Source organism: Clavispora lusitaniae (genome assembly GCF_014636115.1).
Source record: "Clavispora lusitaniae strain FDAARGOS_655 chromosome Unknown tig00000185_pilon, whole genome shotgun sequence".
In the NCBI taxonomy this organism is placed as follows: Eukaryota; Fungi; Ascomycota; class Pichiomycetes; order Serinales; family Metschnikowiaceae; genus Clavispora; species Clavispora lusitaniae.
This window is the reverse complement of record NW_027093979.1, coordinates 571,620-590,313: the sequence shown is the minus strand read 5'-3', so window position 1 is coordinate 590,313 and position 18,694 is coordinate 571,620. Positions and strand designations below refer to the sequence as shown.

General features: G+C 46.2%; 8 protein-coding genes across 8 annotated transcripts; 5 read left to right on the top strand and 3 right to left on the bottom strand. All coding sequences in view use genetic code 12, as the record gives it.

Moving 5' to 3' along the window:
- Positions 1–33: 33 nt before the first annotated feature.
- Positions 34–1,260, top strand: PEX2 (ubiquitin-protein ligase peroxin 2; the record flags this gene model as incomplete). Its single annotated transcript, XM_002614505.1, has 1 exon — positions 34–1,260. The coding sequence occupies one exon, from the start codon at positions 34–36 to the stop codon at positions 1,258–1,260; it is 1,227 nt and encodes a 408-aa protein (XP_002614551.1).
- Positions 1,261–1,312: 52 nt separating this feature from the next.
- Positions 1,313–4,294, bottom strand: FOB63_003934 (uncharacterized protein; the record flags this gene model as incomplete). The annotated part of the gene is made up of 1 exon (XM_002614506.1): positions 1,313–4,294. The coding sequence occupies one exon, from the start codon at positions 4,292–4,294 to the stop codon at positions 1,313–1,315; it is 2,982 nt and encodes a 993-aa protein (XP_002614552.1).
- Positions 4,295–4,424: 130 nt separating this feature from the next.
- FOB63_003933 (U4/U6-U5 snRNP complex subunit) lies at positions 4,425–6,170 on the top strand (the record flags this gene model as incomplete). Its single annotated transcript, XM_002614507.1, has 1 exon — positions 4,425–6,170. One exon carries the CDS (start codon positions 4,425–4,427, stop codon positions 6,168–6,170), a length of 1,746 nt encoding a protein of 581 aa, XP_002614553.1.
- An 835-nt stretch (positions 6,171–7,005) lies between these two features.
- CCC2 (Cu(2+)-transporting P-type ATPase) lies at positions 7,006–10,434 on the top strand (the record flags this gene model as incomplete). Its single annotated transcript, XM_002614508.2, has 1 exon — positions 7,006–10,434. One exon carries the CDS (start codon positions 7,006–7,008, stop codon positions 10,432–10,434), a length of 3,429 nt encoding a protein of 1,142 aa, XP_002614554.2.
- A 105-nt stretch (positions 10,435–10,539) lies between these two features.
- Positions 10,540–11,253, top strand: FOB63_003931 (uncharacterized protein; the record flags this gene model as incomplete). Its single annotated transcript, XM_002614511.2, has 1 exon — positions 10,540–11,253. One exon carries the CDS (start codon positions 10,540–10,542, stop codon positions 11,251–11,253), a length of 714 nt encoding a protein of 237 aa, XP_002614557.2.
- A 1,396-nt stretch (positions 11,254–12,649) lies between these two features.
- PGA58 (Pga58p) lies at positions 12,650–12,892 on the bottom strand (the record flags this gene model as incomplete). Its single annotated transcript, XM_002614512.2, has 1 exon — positions 12,650–12,892. The coding sequence occupies one exon, from the start codon at positions 12,890–12,892 to the stop codon at positions 12,650–12,652; it is 243 nt and encodes an 80-aa protein (XP_002614558.2).
- A 1,844-nt stretch (positions 12,893–14,736) lies between these two features.
- MTR10 (Mtr10p) lies at positions 14,737–17,550 on the bottom strand (the record flags this gene model as incomplete). The annotated part of the gene is made up of 1 exon (XM_002614513.1): positions 14,737–17,550. One exon carries the CDS (start codon positions 17,548–17,550, stop codon positions 14,737–14,739), a length of 2,814 nt encoding a protein of 937 aa, XP_002614559.1.
- A 291-nt stretch (positions 17,551–17,841) lies between these two features.
- On the top strand, positions 17,842–18,399 carry GUK1 (guanylate kinase; the record flags this gene model as incomplete). The annotated part of the gene is made up of 1 exon (XM_002614514.1): positions 17,842–18,399. One exon carries the CDS (start codon positions 17,842–17,844, stop codon positions 18,397–18,399), a length of 558 nt encoding a protein of 185 aa, XP_002614560.1.
- Positions 18,400–18,694: the final 295 nt, after the last annotated feature.

The following is an 18,694-nucleotide window of genomic DNA, read 5'->3' as shown; positions in this document are numbered from 1 at the left end:
TTAAGGAGGAGTTTCAATGCCCAACTAAAAATCATGCATCCACTATATCCTTCTCCCCGGGTGTCTCAACTAGATGCCCATATTTTGGATGGTGAACTATTTGGCTTACTCAAGCAACAGCTTGCCGAAGCGTTTCAACCGCTCTCCGGTAAAGCATGGTCGTATAGTCAACAGCCAGAATTATGGTCGCTCTTGCTCAAATTGCTCCTTTTTAAACTCACTGTGGCCAAAAGCGGATCCTCCTACGGATTGAAGCTTCAAAACTTGAAGTTGACTAATTCTCAAACGGGGAAAGTGATAGGCAAACGTACCAAATTGCTTTTCCTAAGTATCATATTCGGTGAATATTTCTTCCAGAAAATCCAGTCGTTCTTATATGCGACAGAGACAGAATCTTTTGCTAATGCTAGAACTCTCTGGGAAAAGATCAAGACGAGTGTTGTGAGCCGGAGGGCAAATTTGCTCAAATTCGTTGACAGTACCGTCAAGCTCATGAAATTGGCCAATTTTGTTGCATTCATTGTTTATGGCAGATTTCCGACTTTACTTTACCGGGTTCTAGGCGTGATACCAACTCCGATAGTTGCCGACTTGCTTAAGTTCAATGGTGATAATGTCAATTTTGAATTTCAGAATCGGCAGTTGGTATGGAACGTTATGACTGAGTTTCTTGTCTTTATATTGCCGCTACTTCAACTCAATAAGGTCAAAAAAGCATTCAAGAGATTGGTTGCTCGGACGACAAATAACCGAGCCTCGTCCGTCATGAACTTAAAGTCGAAATACTCAGAGTTGCCCGAGTCACAATGTGCCATTTGTTGTGAGGGAAGAGAAGTGATTGGTACGAAAGTTGCCAGTACGGAGGTTACAAATCCATTTGTGACAAATTGTGGCCATATATTCTGTTACATTTGCATAGCAACTCGCTTCAACCACATTGAAAATGATGTCGAGGGAGCAGAGTTATGTCCTAGGTGTTTCACAAAGTTGACATCTTTTGAACAGTACGGAAATAATGAGTACGATGTGGATCCCTCTGCCATAGTTGTATCATACGAGTCAGACAATGAAAACGACTCGAGTGATGTTGCAACAGATGAAAAACAACTTGAACACGCCAACCAGAATCCGTCACCTGCTCTGGAAGCAGATGATACTGAAGACTTTAGTGACGAAGAAGATTTGGAGGAAGATTCAATTGACGAGGACGAAGATGAAGATGACTACGATGATGATGTCGATGATGATTTCGACGAGTAACCAACAACCCTTATTTATAGAGACGCATGGAATAGTGGTTTGGGCGTGCATTCTATTTGCTTATCTTCTGCGCCATCAATGCCAATAACTTAGAGCTGTAATCCTCTAAGATATCTTCCTCACTCCTTGTATTATGCGTCCCCAATATATTCATAATACCTTTCATTTCTGCTTGTAGGCGTTGTTGTTCTGTCTGGGAAAATACATGCTTTTCAACATGTGATTTTATGATTGCCAAGTAAGCTAGAGCTCTTTCTAAGGCATCAGATTCTTGAGCATGAGAAGGTGGCGGCAAAGATGGTGCTGCAAAGTTTGTGGACTCAAGGTTGGAAAAGGAAGGTGTATCGTTTGTCTGGGATGGTTGAGAAAGTCTTAAAGGCGACACAGCTTTTGGAGCAAAAGTAGAACGACGTGAAGAAGGCGAAGCGAACGGAGATTTTTTTTGAGATGACGGAGAGCCCCTTTCAAGAGATACTTTGGGCAGAGGGCTTCGCAAAGCAGCTCGAGCAATAGACGAGGAATTAGTTGATGAGTAAGGTAATCTTTGGGTCCTAATGCTGGAACTGGGAGAGGTTTTGCTCGTAGTTCCATATGTTCCCGCACTCAATCTTTTAGCCTCGAGTCTTTTAAGCGTTGCACTCGTAAGTTTAGGAGTAGGCGATTCAGGTTCCGATGGCAAATTCTCATCAAACTTTGGTTGCCTCCTTGGAGACAACAGATAGGTCAGGGACTGCGGCGTAGGTATAATCTTCCTTGCAACTTTACCATATAGAGGCGAAGCTTCTGGAGTGGTGTCTTTAGATGGGGAGTCGAGATGTGTTCCAAGAGTTTCGTTCGAGTTCGAATCAATGATCCATTCAAATAGACATCCATCAGCTCCCAAAGACAAAATGGAATCGTCTCTCTCTATTAAACCTAGAATTGGTTCCGAATGGCCCCAGCCCACCGAAACATGTTTTCCCGATACAGAATTGAACAAACGAAGTGAGCGGTCAGACGATGCAATAGCGATCAAAGTTTTCGGCAAGAGTAAGAAATCCTCTGCGTTTAATGACTCATTGTGTTTATCGGTATAGGGTTTGAGCACTCTCTTTTGTTCTAGAGAGCTCAAATCATAAACAATGATGCTCTTGTCATTTGTGGAAACATAAAGCTCAGAAGAGCTTAAGCTCATAGCAAGTGGAGTACTTTTCAAAATCAAGATTCTTTTTTGAGTAACTGAAATCGTTTCTTGGCCGGATTGATCTGGCACTTCTTTGAGTTCATGAATGGAAACTGTCCTGTCAGCAGAGCACACGAATAGATTTGAAGCCAGTATTCGCACATCAAGGAGATTTCCATTATGAGTAGGTAAGGTCTGTAGCAAGGACCACGAACCTTCATTGCAAACGAAAAGTTGGATCATTCGGTCTCGCGAGATACTGCAAAGACCAATGTACTTGCCCACCTCAAAAGATGCAAGATGGTTTATTGTAGAGGCGTGAGCTTTGAGTTGAAAAACAGTCTTCCAGGAATTATCCGTTCGGTCGCAAATGGTCAACTGCCCAAACTTATCCCCGATAAACAAGTAGTCTTTGAAGTATTCAACAGCTGTAAGTTCATTGGCTATAGTTTCGACTTTCGGTAATGTATGATTGAACAAATTTTGAAATGTGTTGTCAGGCAAAAGAAGAGAAACGTCACCATCCTTTGAAAAGACAAGGATGTCTCCCGATGTGGATCTTTTCATTCCTGTAAGTGCTTTATTTGGGGCTCCGATTGCAGAATGTGAAGTCTCTTTTTGCTTGTTGAATATGCAGATGGTTTCATGGTTGGTTAGATACAACAAATTTTCGTCGTCATATGTAAATGCTTTAATCACCTTAGAGGGACCCAGATCAGCAGTGACGGATAGATTAAGTAAATTCCTTGATAGTTCGCCTGGAGACCTTGTGGGTGAGCTAGGTAGTTGTGGGTCTGCGATGACTTTCAAATCGCTCAAGTGCAAAGTGTGAAATTCCGAAGAGTCATCGAAATAATAAACTTTCTGACTTGAAAAGTTGATCAGAAGTCCGTTGAGCCCCGAAGGCTGGTATAGAACTGGAACTAGCGTGGATGCCTCGGGGGAGTACACAAACAAAATGTTTCCATCGGTCAAGAGAATCTCATCAGTATTCACCAGAGACGCTTCCTTAAAATTTAAGGGCAAATACTTCCCAAGAACTGTGGGACGGCCTTTAAGAACGGAAATCTTGGACCCATTGCTCTCTGAAGGTTCGTATGTCCAACATTTGAGGAAACGTAGACCCAAGGCAATAATTTGTCCATATTCAGATCCATTATCATGCCAAATAAGATCATTAATCACAGAAGAGCATTTATTTCCTGCTTTAAGAGAGATGGCATTCGCTGAGTATTTCCATACGTGAAGAAACCCATCGGAAATGTTTCCTAGTGAGCAAAAGTACTTCAGATCTGGGGAAAAGGCCAAATGCCGCACACCAAAGTTGTGCTCGTGGATCACAGCAAAAGGCAGGCCTGTAGCATCTGGAGCCAAAGAATACAACAAGATTCTGGGACGGTAGCCCGATTCTCCAACAGCCAAGAGTTTCTTATTGGGCGAGAGAGCCAAGCAGCTTACTGCTCTCACTTTATCTTTCATCTTGGCGCTGGACAGGCCCAGTGGGCTTTCTGAGGATTCAAAAGAAGACCGTGTTTTCAATGGCTCGTTTCCGTCCTTACCGCTTCCGTCGTATGTCACTGGAATTGGGCTTATAGGAAAGCCATAGGCGTCCCTTTTCTGGTCCTGCTCTCGCGAAAGATCGAAAAATGTCTGGCTTAGACTGTTTGTGCTGCCTCCATCAACCACGGAGTTCGCCACGTATATTCTTTGGCTCTGGATTTGGGCGTTAGTGTCCAAATGGCTTACGACTATGCCTCCGCCTGCAGTGTAAGCTAAAACGTTATCTTTGAGGGCAAAATGAGCGGGACTTCGAGCAGAAGTGCCTTTAACTGCCACAACGCGTAATGATGGCGCCAATTCCATCTCTGCCATTGCAATATAGCGTGGATTCCAAACGACGGATGAATATACAAACAGTAAACACAAGCACAGATATTCTGCAGGAAAAAGTGCCCCAGGTTTTCACGATGCGCATTCTTAGTCTAAGCTACATAGACAAGACATGGCGGCAGAAATAGAGTTAAGCATTGCAGAAACAAATAAACTACGGGCCCAGCTTGGCCTTCCTCTTATTCCCGTTTCTGAAGAAAGAGAAGAGAAAAGTCCGGAAAGGGACTCTTCAGAACTTACGATAGAGCAGACTAATAAGCTAAGGGCATCACTTGGTCTTCGACAACTTGAAGATGCGCCACCAAAAAGGAAAAATGCCACTCCATCGAATACTAAATCTGCTGCCAATAGATTTTCTGCATCCCAAGTACTGGCAGACTTATATAAAGAGGTGGATACGGACGCCTGGCTAGAAGGATTGGGGAAAGGCAAAAGGAGCACAAAAATGCCCGAAACGATTGCGGCCCAAGACGATGACGAGCCGCAAATGGAAGTGGCACACGATGCCAAAGTTTTGGCAGAGGTGGCAGATGGCGATGTCTTTACGTTGGAAGACCAGGACTTGCTTGGAGAAGGTAATGATGTCTTGTCCAACGAGAAGTTGGCCAAAGTGAGCAAGCAGAAACAGGATGAGACGGAACGCAAAAAGATCGACCGTTTGCGCTTTGGTGCAAAAGTGTCCTTCGAGCTGGATGACGATATGGAAAGTGCGGGACCTGTTGTTATTCGAGGAACTAGTATTGATATTTCGGAAAAGCCAGATTCCCCACCAATGCCAATCCATAGTGTGTCAGCCCCGTTGTTCCAAGATGAGCCAGCTGAAGATAAAACGGGCCCTGTGAAAATGAAAAAACTCAAAATGAAAAAACCCAAACAGAAGAGGAAAGCCATAGATGACACCGTCAAAGTCACCGAGCCTATGGTGACGCAAACGCTACTTGAAGAGGAACAGGAAGATGCAGAAGAACTCGAAGCCATTCTTGCTGCATCCAGGGACAAAAAGGTGAAGCGAAGAAAACTAATGTCAGCAGAAGAAATTGCCCATGAAGTGAGCTTGCATCTGAGACTAGATACGGTCGATAAGATCGATGGAATAGTTTACGACAGCACGAAGGACTTTCTAGACACGCTACTGGCTGAAAAGGACGCAAGGGGGGAGAAAGGGAATGGGAAAGAAATCGAGGAAGAAGTCGAGAAAGTCGAAGGGAAAGAGGAGGTGGAGAATGAAGACCACCAACCACGTGAACTTGTATCTGGTGTGGAAAAAATCGATGAAGTACAAGTGGAGAAGCTGGCAGATAACGAACTTGGCCAAAGAGAGTCGGATGACGTTCGATCTGAAGCAAAAACTCAAGCACCGCTCAACAGTCTTCTGGCGACGCTTCAATATCTCCGAAAAAGTAATTTTGTTCCCGATACCAACGAGGAACAAAAGCAAGTGGAGAAGAAATTACGCGAGGCTCGTAAAGAAGCACAGCTCATGAAGCTTCAAATCTCCATCGAGGAACGAACGTTACGAGAAGAGCTCGAAAAAGACTCGGGGTACAAAGGTTTGCCTGCGAAAGAAAAGGAAAACACTTTTGACCGGATTCTCAACCAGAGATTAATCGAGAAGGGGCTTGTCAGTGATGTGAATCCACATTCAAAGTACTCTCGGTACGAGAAGAAACCCGACCGGCTTTCAGACTACAGACCCCAAGTCAAGTTGTCTTACAAGGACGAAAAGGGCAATTTGCTTGACAGGAAACAAGCATGGAAGCAATTGCTGCACAAGTACCACGGGCTGGCCCCTAAGCAAAAAAAAGAGTCACCCAAAGCCAAGTCAGAACTAGAGCCTCGGGAGATCCACCCAGAGTAACCACTGTGAACTACAAACGACTAAAGTGAGGCACATATTTCTTGACGGTCAACCATTTTCAACAATATAACAACTCTTGGAAGGTTAGTCCAACCACTTTCAATAATGGTAAGAAAATACAATCGTAATAAACGCTCAGCAATAGACAGCCCGACTTAGATACCAGCCATAACCTTGTCAAACAGACTGAGACACCCAAGAAAATCCCTCAGCTAAGTCATCTTGAGAGTGCATGGTGTTCGTGTCAAAGATGGTATGGATTCCACAAAAAATACTCAACTAAATGCTCTCCGCGAATCTAACAATGCACTTAGACCAGCTTATCATACATAACAAAGCAGAGCCAAAATGTTTTTTTGTTTCGCTCTTTCCTCTTCTCAATATAGGCTATTTAGCCCTTTTCTTTTTTTCTGTCAAGAAAGCCAAGATATACATTTCCGGCAGGGAAGACCTGCCAATGAGCCCAATCGTGTCTTTCCGGGACATGATATATCCGCACGGCGGCTTCCTGCACCGGCCTCAAAAGGGCACTATGGTCAGACCATTGGTCAAGCAAAAAGAGGAACATAAGCGACACGAGAATGAAAAGGAAACTTTACCGTCTCTATCTCGTATCATCCATAGATTTTTCCGTCTCTCCGCCGTTCTTTGTCTTCTCTTCTGCTGTCCCCATCTCATCCCCAGATGCTGGACCTGCAGATACTCAGACGTCCCTGCACCCGCCACTTGATGAAAAAGATAAAATCTCACCTCCCTCCACCTTCACACATCTGCCTTCCACCCGCCTTTCTGAGCCGTTAATTCCTTAATTTCTAGATTTTTTTTCTCGTTCCACATGTCTACGGCTACGCTAGCAATCAGCGGCATGACCTGTGCTGCGTGCTCGGCCTCCATCACCGAAGCCCTCGAGGCCATAGACCAGGTCCAGCGGGTGTCGGTTTCTCTCATTACTAATGAGGCGAAAGTCGACTTCACGCCGCCCGTGACCCCACAGCAGCTAATACAGGCCGTGGAAGAGTGCGGTTTCGATGCCGCAGTGGTTTCCGCCACTTCCGCTGCTCTCGCAACAAATGTCACCACCACAATCAGCATATCGGGAATGACATGTGCCGCATGCTCGTCCAGCGTGACAGAGGCCCTAGAGGCAGTTCCTGGCGTGCTGAGTGTGTCCGTGTCGTTGCTTACAAACGAGGGCAAAGTTGTGCACTCGCAGGAAACTCCCGTGTCGGCCATTCTTTCTGCCGTGGAGGATTGCGGCTTTGACGCAGTTTTGGTGAAATCCTCCGCCCCTGAGTCCGTGCTAGAGTCTCGTTTCCAAATCAAGGGCATGACGTGTGGCTCGTGCTCCGCGTCCATTACACAGAGGTTGGAGCTGCTAGAAGGTGTCAAATCGGTGGGTGTATCCCTTTTGACGGAAGATGCTCTAGTGGAACATCTTCAATCTCTTCTGCCGCTGGAAATCCAGCAGGCGATCGAAGACTGTGGCTTCGATGCCACTCTCTTGTCGTCAGACCCAAAAATCCAATCTTCCCGTGAAAATACCGTGGAAGAAATAATATTCCAGATATACGGCATTGGCGAATCTACCGACTTATCGGTCTTGCAATACAACATCGAAGCAGTACTCAATGGGTTTCCTGGCATTCTGGCGTTTCTGCTAGATTTTAAGAGTGTCACCGAAGACGCTCCCGAAACACCCAATGTCTCGCCTGAACAGCTTATCGATGAGCTCAAAATCACACTTGCTACAAATATCACAGGTGTTCGGGGTGTGGTGGATGCATTGAACTCTATAGACAGCAATATTCAGTTTGTCATCCTCAACTCTGTTGACCAGTACTTGAGCTCGCAACTTAAATTGTTGACTAAAGCCAAGGATATCGAGTTTTGGCGCTCAACGTTTTTCGGTACACTTCTCTTTGGTGTACCCCTTTGCATCCTCGGTTTCTCGGAGAAAATGCCTTTTTGGAAAACCCATTTGATCTTCCATGGCCTTTATTTGGTATCTGTGCTTGAATTGGCCTTGAGCACGCACATTTTGTTTAATCTTGGAGCAGTGTTCTTCAAGCGCTTTGCCTTCTTCTTGCGCAATAAAGGCCGTAATGCTAACATGGATGTTCTCGTGTGTGTCTCAACATTAATTTCCTATCTATTCTCTATCTATTCCATGGGTCTCAGTGTTTGGACTGGTCAAACCGACGGACCACCAAAGGTTCTTTTTGAGACAGAAGCCATGCTCCTTGCGTTTGTTTCTTTTGGCAAATGGATTGAAAACAAAGCTAAAGGTGCCACCTCCACTGCTTTGTCCAGGCTTGTGTCTTTGACTCCCACTACATGCCAGATCATCACGGATGTCCAAGGGTTCCAGGAAATGGTGGATGCCCAAAAAAATGAAGGAAAGGATGAAGTAATGAAAGAGCTCCCAACGCGAATGATTTCTATTGACTTGATGGAAACTGGCGATATTGCTATAGTTGCGCCTGGTGGGAAAGTACCAGCAGATGGGCAAGTTGTGTTTGGCGAGACAGAAATCGACGAGTCAATCATTACAGGAGAATCCGAACCGGTTTTCAAAAAGGTTGGAAGCTCTGTAATTGGAGGATCCATTAATGGACCCTGGGTCATTTACATTCGTGTTACCGCTGCTGGCAAAAATTCACAGTTGCATCAGATAATTGACGTTGTGAAGGAATCGCAGGTCAAAAAAGCTCCAGTTCAACGGTTTGCGGATTACATTGCTGCCCGGTTCGTCATTGGGGTGTTATTGTTGGCGTTGATTACATTTTCTTTCTGGGCGCTCTGTCTGGCGTTTTTTGCCGACAAACTTCCGAAAATTTTCCAGAAGGAGCAAAACGGAAATTTTTTCATGTGTATCAAGCTTTCTATTTCTGTTGTTGTGGTTGCTTGTCCTTGTGCTTTGGGCCTTGCTGCGCCCACTGCCGTGATGGTAGGAACCGGTGTTGGAGCTACCCACGGAGCATTGATCAAAGGGGGAGACATTTTGGAAAAAGCCAGTAAAATCAACGTCATTTTGTTTGACAAGACGGGAACGTTGACGTCGGGCGAGATGAGCGTGTCAAGGTCTCGGCAAATTTGCAAGAGCAATAATCTCAAGACAGCACAGTGGTGGCATTTGATTGGAGCCTTGGAGGTCCATTCCGAGCATCCTGTGGGCCGTGCTATAACCCGAGAAGCTAAGCTGAACTTGGGATTGCATTTTGAAGACGACACTTTCCAAGCACTTGTTAAGAATTTCAAAGTGAATACAGGTATGGGAGTTCAAGCACAAATCACGTTGGACAATGTGACGTACGACGTTGCCATTGGTAACAGCAGAATGGTTGTCCGCGACTACCCCGGTGCTCGGTTGGTATTGGCAGATATGCTAGACACAGACTTGAAAGATTCTGTGCTGTCGGTGTCGCACGTGGTAATTGACGGTGAGTATTGCGGCTACCTTGAGCTTATGGATTCGATCAAGCCTAATGCCCGGAAAGTGCTTGACTATTTGCGGTATGCACAAGGCTATCAGGTGGGTATTGTCACGGGTGACAATAAAGAGGCTGCGCATATGGTGGGACAACAGCTTGGAGTGCCCAAGGGAAATATATTCAGCGAGGTCACACCCATCAACAAGGGCGAGGTGATTTCCAACTTGAGGGAGAAGTTTGGTGGGTCTTCCAACATATCCATAGCCTTTGTTGGCGACGGTATCAATGACGCGCCAGCGTTAGTACAGGCAGATATTGGCATGGCCATTAGCACCGGAACAGATATTGCTATCGACTCGGCCGAAGTGGTGCTCATGAGCCAGTCACTGGAGCAAGCTAACGATTTGGCCGGGGTGATCACGGCGCTCCAAGTGTCCAGCGCCACATTCCGCAAAATCAAGTGGAATTTTGTCTGCGCTACAGTCTACAACATGGCCATGCTTCCCTTTGCCATGGGCTGTTTCTTACCGCTCAACTTGATGCTTCCACCTGGGGCAGCGGCCGCCGCTATGGCCTGCAGTTCCATTAGTGTTGTGGTGAATTCGTCATTGTTGAAGAATTGGAAGCCTCCCAAGGTCGACAAGTACAGCATTCCAGAAGATGAAATCGGCATATCAGATTTCAGTTTGAAAGAATCGAGCCGAGCAGAATTCGACCAAATCAAGAGAGGGCGCGGGTTACGGTTGAAGCGGCTGATTTGGGCGGTGTTTGCGCGCAAAGCCAGGCAGAGCAAAAATCACGCCCAGTACGAAATGCTCCCAAACGAAGCATAGCACAAAAGTTGATTTTTTTTTTCCAGGCAGACTACTTTCAGCCCGGGCGGAATATATAATGGTTCGCAGCCAGTTTCATTGTAGTTTTTCTCTCTTTATCCAAAAATGAAAGTGAACGGAGTACTTGTGACTCTTGTGGCCACAGCAGCAGCAGCAGCAGTTTTGAAAGACAATGTTGCCCTTGACACCAATGAGGTTGCTGCTGCCGAAGCACCCATTCTTGGCGTAAGCAGTGAAATGTTCAAAAAACCCAAGTTGGGCTTGAAGGACAAGTTGAAAGACAAACCCAGCTTGAAGGACAAGCTCAAGGAAAAGAAGAAGAAGAATGAGCAGAAGAAGGAGGAAGAGGAGAAGGAGAAGGAGAAGCAGAGGGAAGAGAAGGAGAAGCAAAGAGAAGAGAAGGAGAAGAAGAAGGAAGAGGAGGAAAAGAAGAGGGAGAAGCAGAAGGAGGAGGAGGACAAGAAGAAGGAAAAGGAGAAGGAGGAGAAAGAAAAGAAGAAGGAGAAGGAGAGAGAAGAGAAGGAAAAGAAGAAGGAAAAAGAAAGAGAGGAGAAGGACAAGAAGAAGCAGCAAAAGAAGGCTGAGAAGAAGGCAAAGTTTGACAAGTTTGTCGACAAGAAAAAGGCTAAGCTTGACGACAAGAAGGATGCCCTTGAAGACAAGAAGGACGCTCTCTTGGACAAGACGAAAGAGTTGAAGGGAGAATTGTTGGAGAAGTTGAAGAAGTCCAAGTCCAAGTCGGAGGAGAAGGATTCTGAGCCTAAGGAAGACAAGCCGGAGCCTAAGCCGGAGCAAAAGGTCGAAAAGAACGATAACTAAGCCGCGCTCTTGTTCCCGCGTGGCTATATAGTTGAAGTAAATTAGCTTGAATGTCTAGTGATTTGTAGTTATAGCTTGAAAACCCTACATGGAGGTCTTAAATTGACCGCATAAGTTGCCGGAAGATGCAAACGGCACTAATTTCGATTGAGTCGCTTTGAACCTTGAATTGTTTGTATGTGACTTCAAGCTTTTGGTCTGGTAGGTACGGCTGATTTGCTCTGTATGGTCTTAATAACATTTCAGACAAAAATTATTTGGTCGGGCAAATCGTATAATTCATCTCATGACCAATTTCTAGCCGTTTCAAAAATTACAATGAATAGTTAAGTCTGAGGGCCAATATACTTACTCAAGTTATGGTTTATGTTTGCTATGCTAAAAGCTTGGGAGGTGTTGTTATACCAACATGGCATCTTATTTGAATGTTAAAGAATTTGAAGTTTTCATTATTGTATGTTTGTGATATTTCGGTGTCACTGTGTGAGAACATGAGCCAAAGTAATGAACACTTCGAAATCGAACTTCCTCTTGCAGCTCACTGATTGTCGTTTCACTTTCAGCTTATCTGTAATCTTATCACAAATGAGGTCTCTTTTAAATGCTCTTCGTCCTTTATCCTCGTCTTCACAGATATACATGGAAATACAGTGGTCTCTCTATTATCATTGGAAGGTGATGCTAATTACTAAGATGAAGGCAACGATTATGAGTAGACGGATATGTGATGGTGACAGAGTGGGATAAATAGACTTAAATGGTTTACATCAATAGAAACATGTAAGCATCTACGACCATGTAAGCATCTACGACCATCTAAGTATCTATTACCATATAAACTGTATCACCATGTAAGCATTTATTACCATGTAAGCATTTATTACCATGTAAGCATTTATTACCATGTAAGCATTTATTACCATGTAACCATCCATTACCATTACAATCGATTCTTGAATATCTCGATAACAGGCTTGAGAAGAATGCGACCAATAAATAAATTTTAGTATACACTAACTGTACTGACTATCTTGATTAGGATTTTAAATCATTTGGCAGGCTCGGCACAGACCAACATGACAACGATACAAGATGAAACGACACAGGTAAAACGAGAGAGACAAGCCGCATCTTGAAGCCCCATCTTGAAGCCCCATCTTGAAGCCCCATCTTTATCACTCTTATCTGCATAGCAACACAAAACAGGCGACTAAGGACTCTTTCGTAATTTATATTAAACTTAATTAGAAGTTTATAGTTTCTTAACTTGTTAACGAAAAGTCAACTTGTGAAATAGTCTACTCAACCTCACCGCTGCGCGGCTCGGCATACATCAATTAACAAACTTTGATTCAAACTAATACACCAAGAAATAAACTGCACGGGGCTAGCTTACTTACAAAGCCAACAAAGCACCAGCAGCCAAAGCAACGGCACCAGCAGCAAATTGCTTGTTGGCGGCACCTGCGTAGGTGGAAACATTAGCAGAAGCAGATGGGCTGGCAGCTGGGCAGTCAGTCACTTCTGGACCACAAGAGGTGATGGTAACCAAGGTGGAGGAAACGTCAGTCTCAGTGACGTTGGCAGCAGAGACAGAGGCGGCAACAGCGGCAGCGACAACAACCGTGGAGAATTGCATTATAAGATTATGAGCGAAAGACTGGGAAAATAAGAGTAGTGAGTACTGGAGAAGGAAAAAAACCAAACAAGTGCGCACTGCGGGCCGCTTTATATATGTGTCGGGACGGGGCCGCAACTGATAACCTCTGGTTATTTTCTTCTCTTGCGTTTGCGCGCGCGCGCCTAAGATAAACAGGCGGGCGCCAGCCGAGCCCAAACGGGAAGGCCCACTGCCGAAAAAGTCTGTTCCTGCGGAGAGACGCAGCCGCAGCCCGCCCCGATTGTCTTTCTTTCTTTTTTTTTCTGTTTTTTTTTTTTTTTTTTTTTTTTTTTTTTTGGTTTGTTTTATGTTCTTGCTTCTCCGTGCTGGAATGTTCACCCCAGTCCCTGCACGTTTGGGCATGTTTCATGGCCACTGTGATTGGTTGTAGCATGTGAAGCGAAGTTTCGCAATGTCTTGGGAGGCATGGCGATGCGGGAGGTTCTGATGCCGCTTCATGGCCGTGCGATGTAAGGCGACAAACACTGCCGTGACGGCAACTTTTGTCCTTTGCTGTTTTGCTTTTGGCCCGTTTTCCTGGCCCTCTCTTGCACTTGCTCTATTGTTCCATTGTTGGCGAGACGGCGCACGTGCAGGTCCAGCCATCGCACGAGAAGATGCAGACACATGTCTGACTGCAGTCTTGCTATCAGGTGGAGCCAGACCAGGATTCGGCCAAAAATAGAAGCGGCAAGCGTCAGGCTCGTGGAAGCTCATGATGTTCATTGAGGCCGGAAAGTAGGCTGTCGTGTCGTTGCCGGAGTGTTTGGTCAACATTCAGTTTCTGCAGACGCATGGTGCCGTGCACCTGTCTTAACTGAACTGTGAGTCGCAGATTTTCGTTTTCTACAATCCACACTTTCAGCCGTTTTCCTTGTTTCTACTGATTCTACTGGTTCTACTGATTCTACTGATTCTACTGATTCTACTGATTCTACTGATTCTACTGATTCTACTGATTCTTTCTTGACTCTTCTTTCTTCTCTTCTCTTCCCGATTGGAGGGGGCGCAGACGCAGGCGTTATCTCTGATAACATTCCATGATGGCCCCATCCGTAAGCAGATTGCCCATTCGGGAACTCTAATGACGCTTCATTTCCGTCATACGACTCGGCATCGGCGCCATTTTAGGCCGTTTGTCGTAGGTTCACATCGTCTCGAATTTTCACCATCGTCTAGAATCCATCACCTATTTGACCATCGTCTCGAATTTAGGCTCTGGTAATGATATCGCACTTTTCATGACGTTTCTGGACCACAGATGGCTTTATAGCTTGTCGACTCGATTGAAGGCATCACCATGGAATTCCGTACGTCTCCACTTGCCCATTATGAAGTATGTTTCAGGCTGGCCATAGTGCATTCTCCATATCTGCATTACTACTGTATCTTATCTGGTATGAGATGTAAGTCCTTGTTCAGTATGCCGATGCAACTAGGTGAGTCATCTCTCGAGCTTAAAATAGCAGGGCTGAAAGGCTCCAAGTCCCAGCAACGGGGCTGTATGCATTGAAAAGCTGCTCATTTGGTCCGAATATGGAAATGAATCGAAACCACAAGAAAGAGCCAGCTAAACATTGTAGTCCATTCCAGAAGCTGACTCTTGTTCGAGTGAAGTTGCTATTTTTACCTTCATTCGATCTATACGGCACATTTCGAGCTTCTATCTGCTCGGCATTGGTTTGGACTACCAACCAGTTCATAATACATTGACATCTATCAGGTATAGAAGCACACTTGTCGCTCAAAGTACTGGTGGTGGATTCTTCACTTGATCCGCTTTCATCTGTTGTGTTATGGCATTTTTACTATATACTCACGCCTTAGCTGAAGTTGGCCCTTGAATTGACATTTTTCCGTGTATACCAGCTCACGAAATCCTTTATGGCCATACGCACACGGCGATTGTCTTTATTAGGAAGTGCCACGGTGATGGCACTAATAAGCTTGTGCACCTCCTTCTCACTCACGTTGGCAAGACCAGAAACAGCCTGTTGCAACCATGTTATGGCCTGTGTCTTATCTGGCGCCACACTCAAAATCTTCACCAAAAGATCATTGGCATCCGGATCATTGTAGAACTTGTAAATGAGACCTTCCAACACCATTTGCACCAAGCGCTGCCCGTGTGCTTCTGCAACAAGAAAGCTCTGGACATGCTGCTGCACCAGTTGGGTATCGCCTTCGAAGAAAGACACTGGTGGATATTCGGACCCCCATGCCACAAGATCCACGAAAAAATGCACCACGGCCATCAATGGATTACGCTCTTCACTGGTGGAAAGAGCAAGTTCTGCCGCAGCAAGAATCGACGTGAGAAGCTCGCCGTTATGTGTAACTTTCTCCGGGAAATACATGAGCAAGTCGCTGGCCATGTTGAAGTAATCTTCAATGACGTCGGGCATTCCGCGAAGATCCTCAGACTTGGCCACATTGAAAAACACACTGCTCTGCTGAACTCCCAAATGGAACACCACGTCGTGGGTTTCGGCCCCGCTGACCTCATCGCCAAACTCTCTGATGGCCACACCAGAAACCCAGAGATAACAGCCAAAACAGGTGGTGCGGAATCCGTCGTGAAGAAGTTGTGCTATTTGAGGAAGCAAAGCGGTGAGATATGTGGAGCAACTCTGGATTGCGTTTTTAAGCACTTTGACAAACCGCTCTGAGACTTTCAAAACCGTACCGAATTTGCCAAGAACACGGGTTATTAACGGCCACACAGTATGGCCGAAATACTCTGCCGCAGGGTATGTTGTAGCGTCAAAGTTCAGACAGCGCACGATCCTGAAGAAGATGCTAAGAATTTCTGCCTCGTCATGCAATGCAGACACAGTATTGTCGTCATTCTTGTCGCCCGAATCGCACAATTCGGCCAATCTATGCACGGAGGGATCCAAAAATGTTTGGGTGGCCGCAAGCTGATCTGACGCAGGAAGTTCCTTCACCACATGAGCCAAACCGTCCACCAAGTCATATGTAGATTTCACTTCGATGTGGCCGCGTACCTGCTGGTAGAGCACATACAACTGGTCCAAATAGCCTGTTAGAAGCTCGGCGCAGTCTTGGCAGAAGTACATAAGAGCCTGGCATGCGGCGTTACACACGTCTCGGTCAGCATCGCTGGTTTCAAAGCCCTTGATGATGTACTGGAGTTGCACTTGCAAAAACTTTGGGTTGCGGGCAGTCCATTCGGAGTACCGACCCAACACTAGTGTAGTGGCGTATCTTATTTTTGGGTGTTCGGGCAATTGCACGAGCAGCTGCATGATGGTAGGCAAAATGGTGTTCTCTCGAGGCGAAACTTCCTTGGCCATGACACGCATGCTGAACAAGGGCGCTTCAACAAGCGGCCATGGGGCACCAGGCTGTGCAAGCAATTGCTGGAGTTGTTCAAATGGAACACGAAGAGCTTTTTGGGCTCCGGCAACAGCACAGCAGTCTTTGAGCACATCGCCCATTTCGTAGCGGAAGTCTTTGAACTTGTCGTGCTCTTCCTTGTCGGAAAACAGTGGCTGCTGGTCAGCGCCAACTGGATAGCAGAGGTGTTTGATGATCACCAGAATCAACTGCAAGTAAATGGGCGAAAATTCGCTGCGGGCGTCTTCAAACTTGGGCAAAGTCAACATCTGTTTGAGCAAGTACCAAAAGTAGAAGGTGTACTTGACCACGTCCAAGTCTTCGTCGTATCGGCAGCACTCCAACAAAATCTGCACGAGCGGCTTGAAATGCGCTGGGTTTTTCGCTATCAAGACATGCCACGACTCTCCGGCATCCACATAAAGCTTGGTAAGCATGCTGAACACCTCTGGATCCGCTAACTTGTCCGGCTGGTTGGCGTAGAAACTGTGCACTTCCAATAACTGCTGGTAGATGGCATCTATGAGCTGGTAGTTGTCCATGTCCCCAGTCTCACGCAAGATCGTACTGAGACACTCGCATGCTTTTTCAAAAGTGTCCTCTTGTACCAACAGCTTGAACACAAGCTGAGCTAGCGTGTCGACACCCAAAACTTTGTCAATGGGACATTCCTTGAGCCAGCTGTTGAGACAGTCCAAAAGAAGCTCGGGCGCACAAGCCTGCTGCTCGTACAAGGTTTTCAAGAGCAGTAGCACGCGCTCGACGTTATCAGTGATGAGAACGGCCGTGCGGGCGTTGAACTCGTCGTCTGTCAATGCAGTTTTGTTGGACTCGGTCAATTCCTCGGGCAAGATCTTCAAGAACTCAAGCAACGCCGGTACAGAGCCCGCTTCCGACAAGCACGTGGTGATCTCGTCCATGGCATTGTCCCACTGCAAGTACTGCAAGGCCAACTGGCAAAGCGTCAAGGACAACTGGGTTCGAATCAACTTGTCCTTGGATGCATAGGTGCGGAGAAGGTCAAGCACCGAGTCCTTCAACTGCACGTACGACGACTCGGGCAACTGCAGCAAGTCGTAAGTTGCCTTGGATCTGAGCGTTTGCGCCGCAAACATGCGGTACTCTAGCGGCTCTTGTAAATCGGAGAGAATCTGAACAACCAGCCATGCGTCAGGCAACTTTTGGAACAGCTCCAAAAACTCGGTCGCCTGCTTCTTCTCGTGCTGCGCCGCAGTGGGCGAGTACATGGCGGCAAGCGCTTGTTTGATGTGGTCCATGCTGAGGGAAGAGGTGACCAAAGGTTGGCGCTGGGGCCACACCGATTTTGTTCACGATGCTATGTGCATGGCACGACCACGAAGCAAGTGTTTTGGGGCGGCAAGAACACGTCAGGTACGTGGATGACGGTTGCTGGGTAGACGTCTAGAGAGGGTTATTTTTTTTCTGTTTAAGCAATTTTTTTATGGTTTGTTACTGGAGGAATCGTGGTGGTGTGTCCCATTAAGATTCTCATGTCGTGATACAAGACGCGCGGCGCCGAAAAAAATCAAAGCTCATCAGTTCTTCCCATGGCTAGACCAGTTGTTATTTCCGGGCCTTCGGGCACTGGTAAGTCCACTCTTTTGAAAAAGCTCTTTGCTGAGTTCCCCGACAAGTTTGGCTTTTCTGTTTCCAACACCACCAGAACCCCTAGAGCCGGCGAAGTTGATGGTGTGGACTACCACTTCACCAAGGTGGAGGATTTCAAGAAGATGATTGACGAGAAGAAGTTCATCGAGTGGGCCCAGTTCTCGGGAAACTACTACGGCACGTCCATCAAGGCCGTTGAAGACGTGGTCAAGTCCAACAAAATCTGTCTCTTGGACATTGATATGCAAGGTGTCAAGTCGGTCAAGGCTTCGACCATTGACGCCAGATACTTGTTTGTGGCGCCTCCTTCGATCGAGACTTTGAAGGAGAGATTGACTGGAAGAGGCACCGAGACTGAGGATTCCATTGCCAAGAGAATCGCCGCTGCCACTGGAGAGATGGAGTACGCTGCTACTGGCGCCCACGATTTGGTCATTGTCAACGACGACTTGGACAAGGCCTACGAGCAATTCAAGAACTTTATTTTGGCCGAGTAGACGCCGAATGCACGTGGATTGCCAATGAGACACCAATCCTGTAGGCCGATGAGATAGGAAGTAAGGTGCATGTATGGCCCAATTAGCACTTGTCAGTAATACAATGAGAGATTCATCTGCGCCAGCATACAACGAGAGATTCATCTGCGCCAGCATACAATGAAACGTGATTCAAATGTCGGCCGTCCCTAGCGACCAAATACGCTCTTGATTGACGATTTCAAGTGAACAATGATGGCAGATCAGGTTGCTTCGCGTAGGCAATTTTAACAGAGGTTACATAGGAACAGACGTT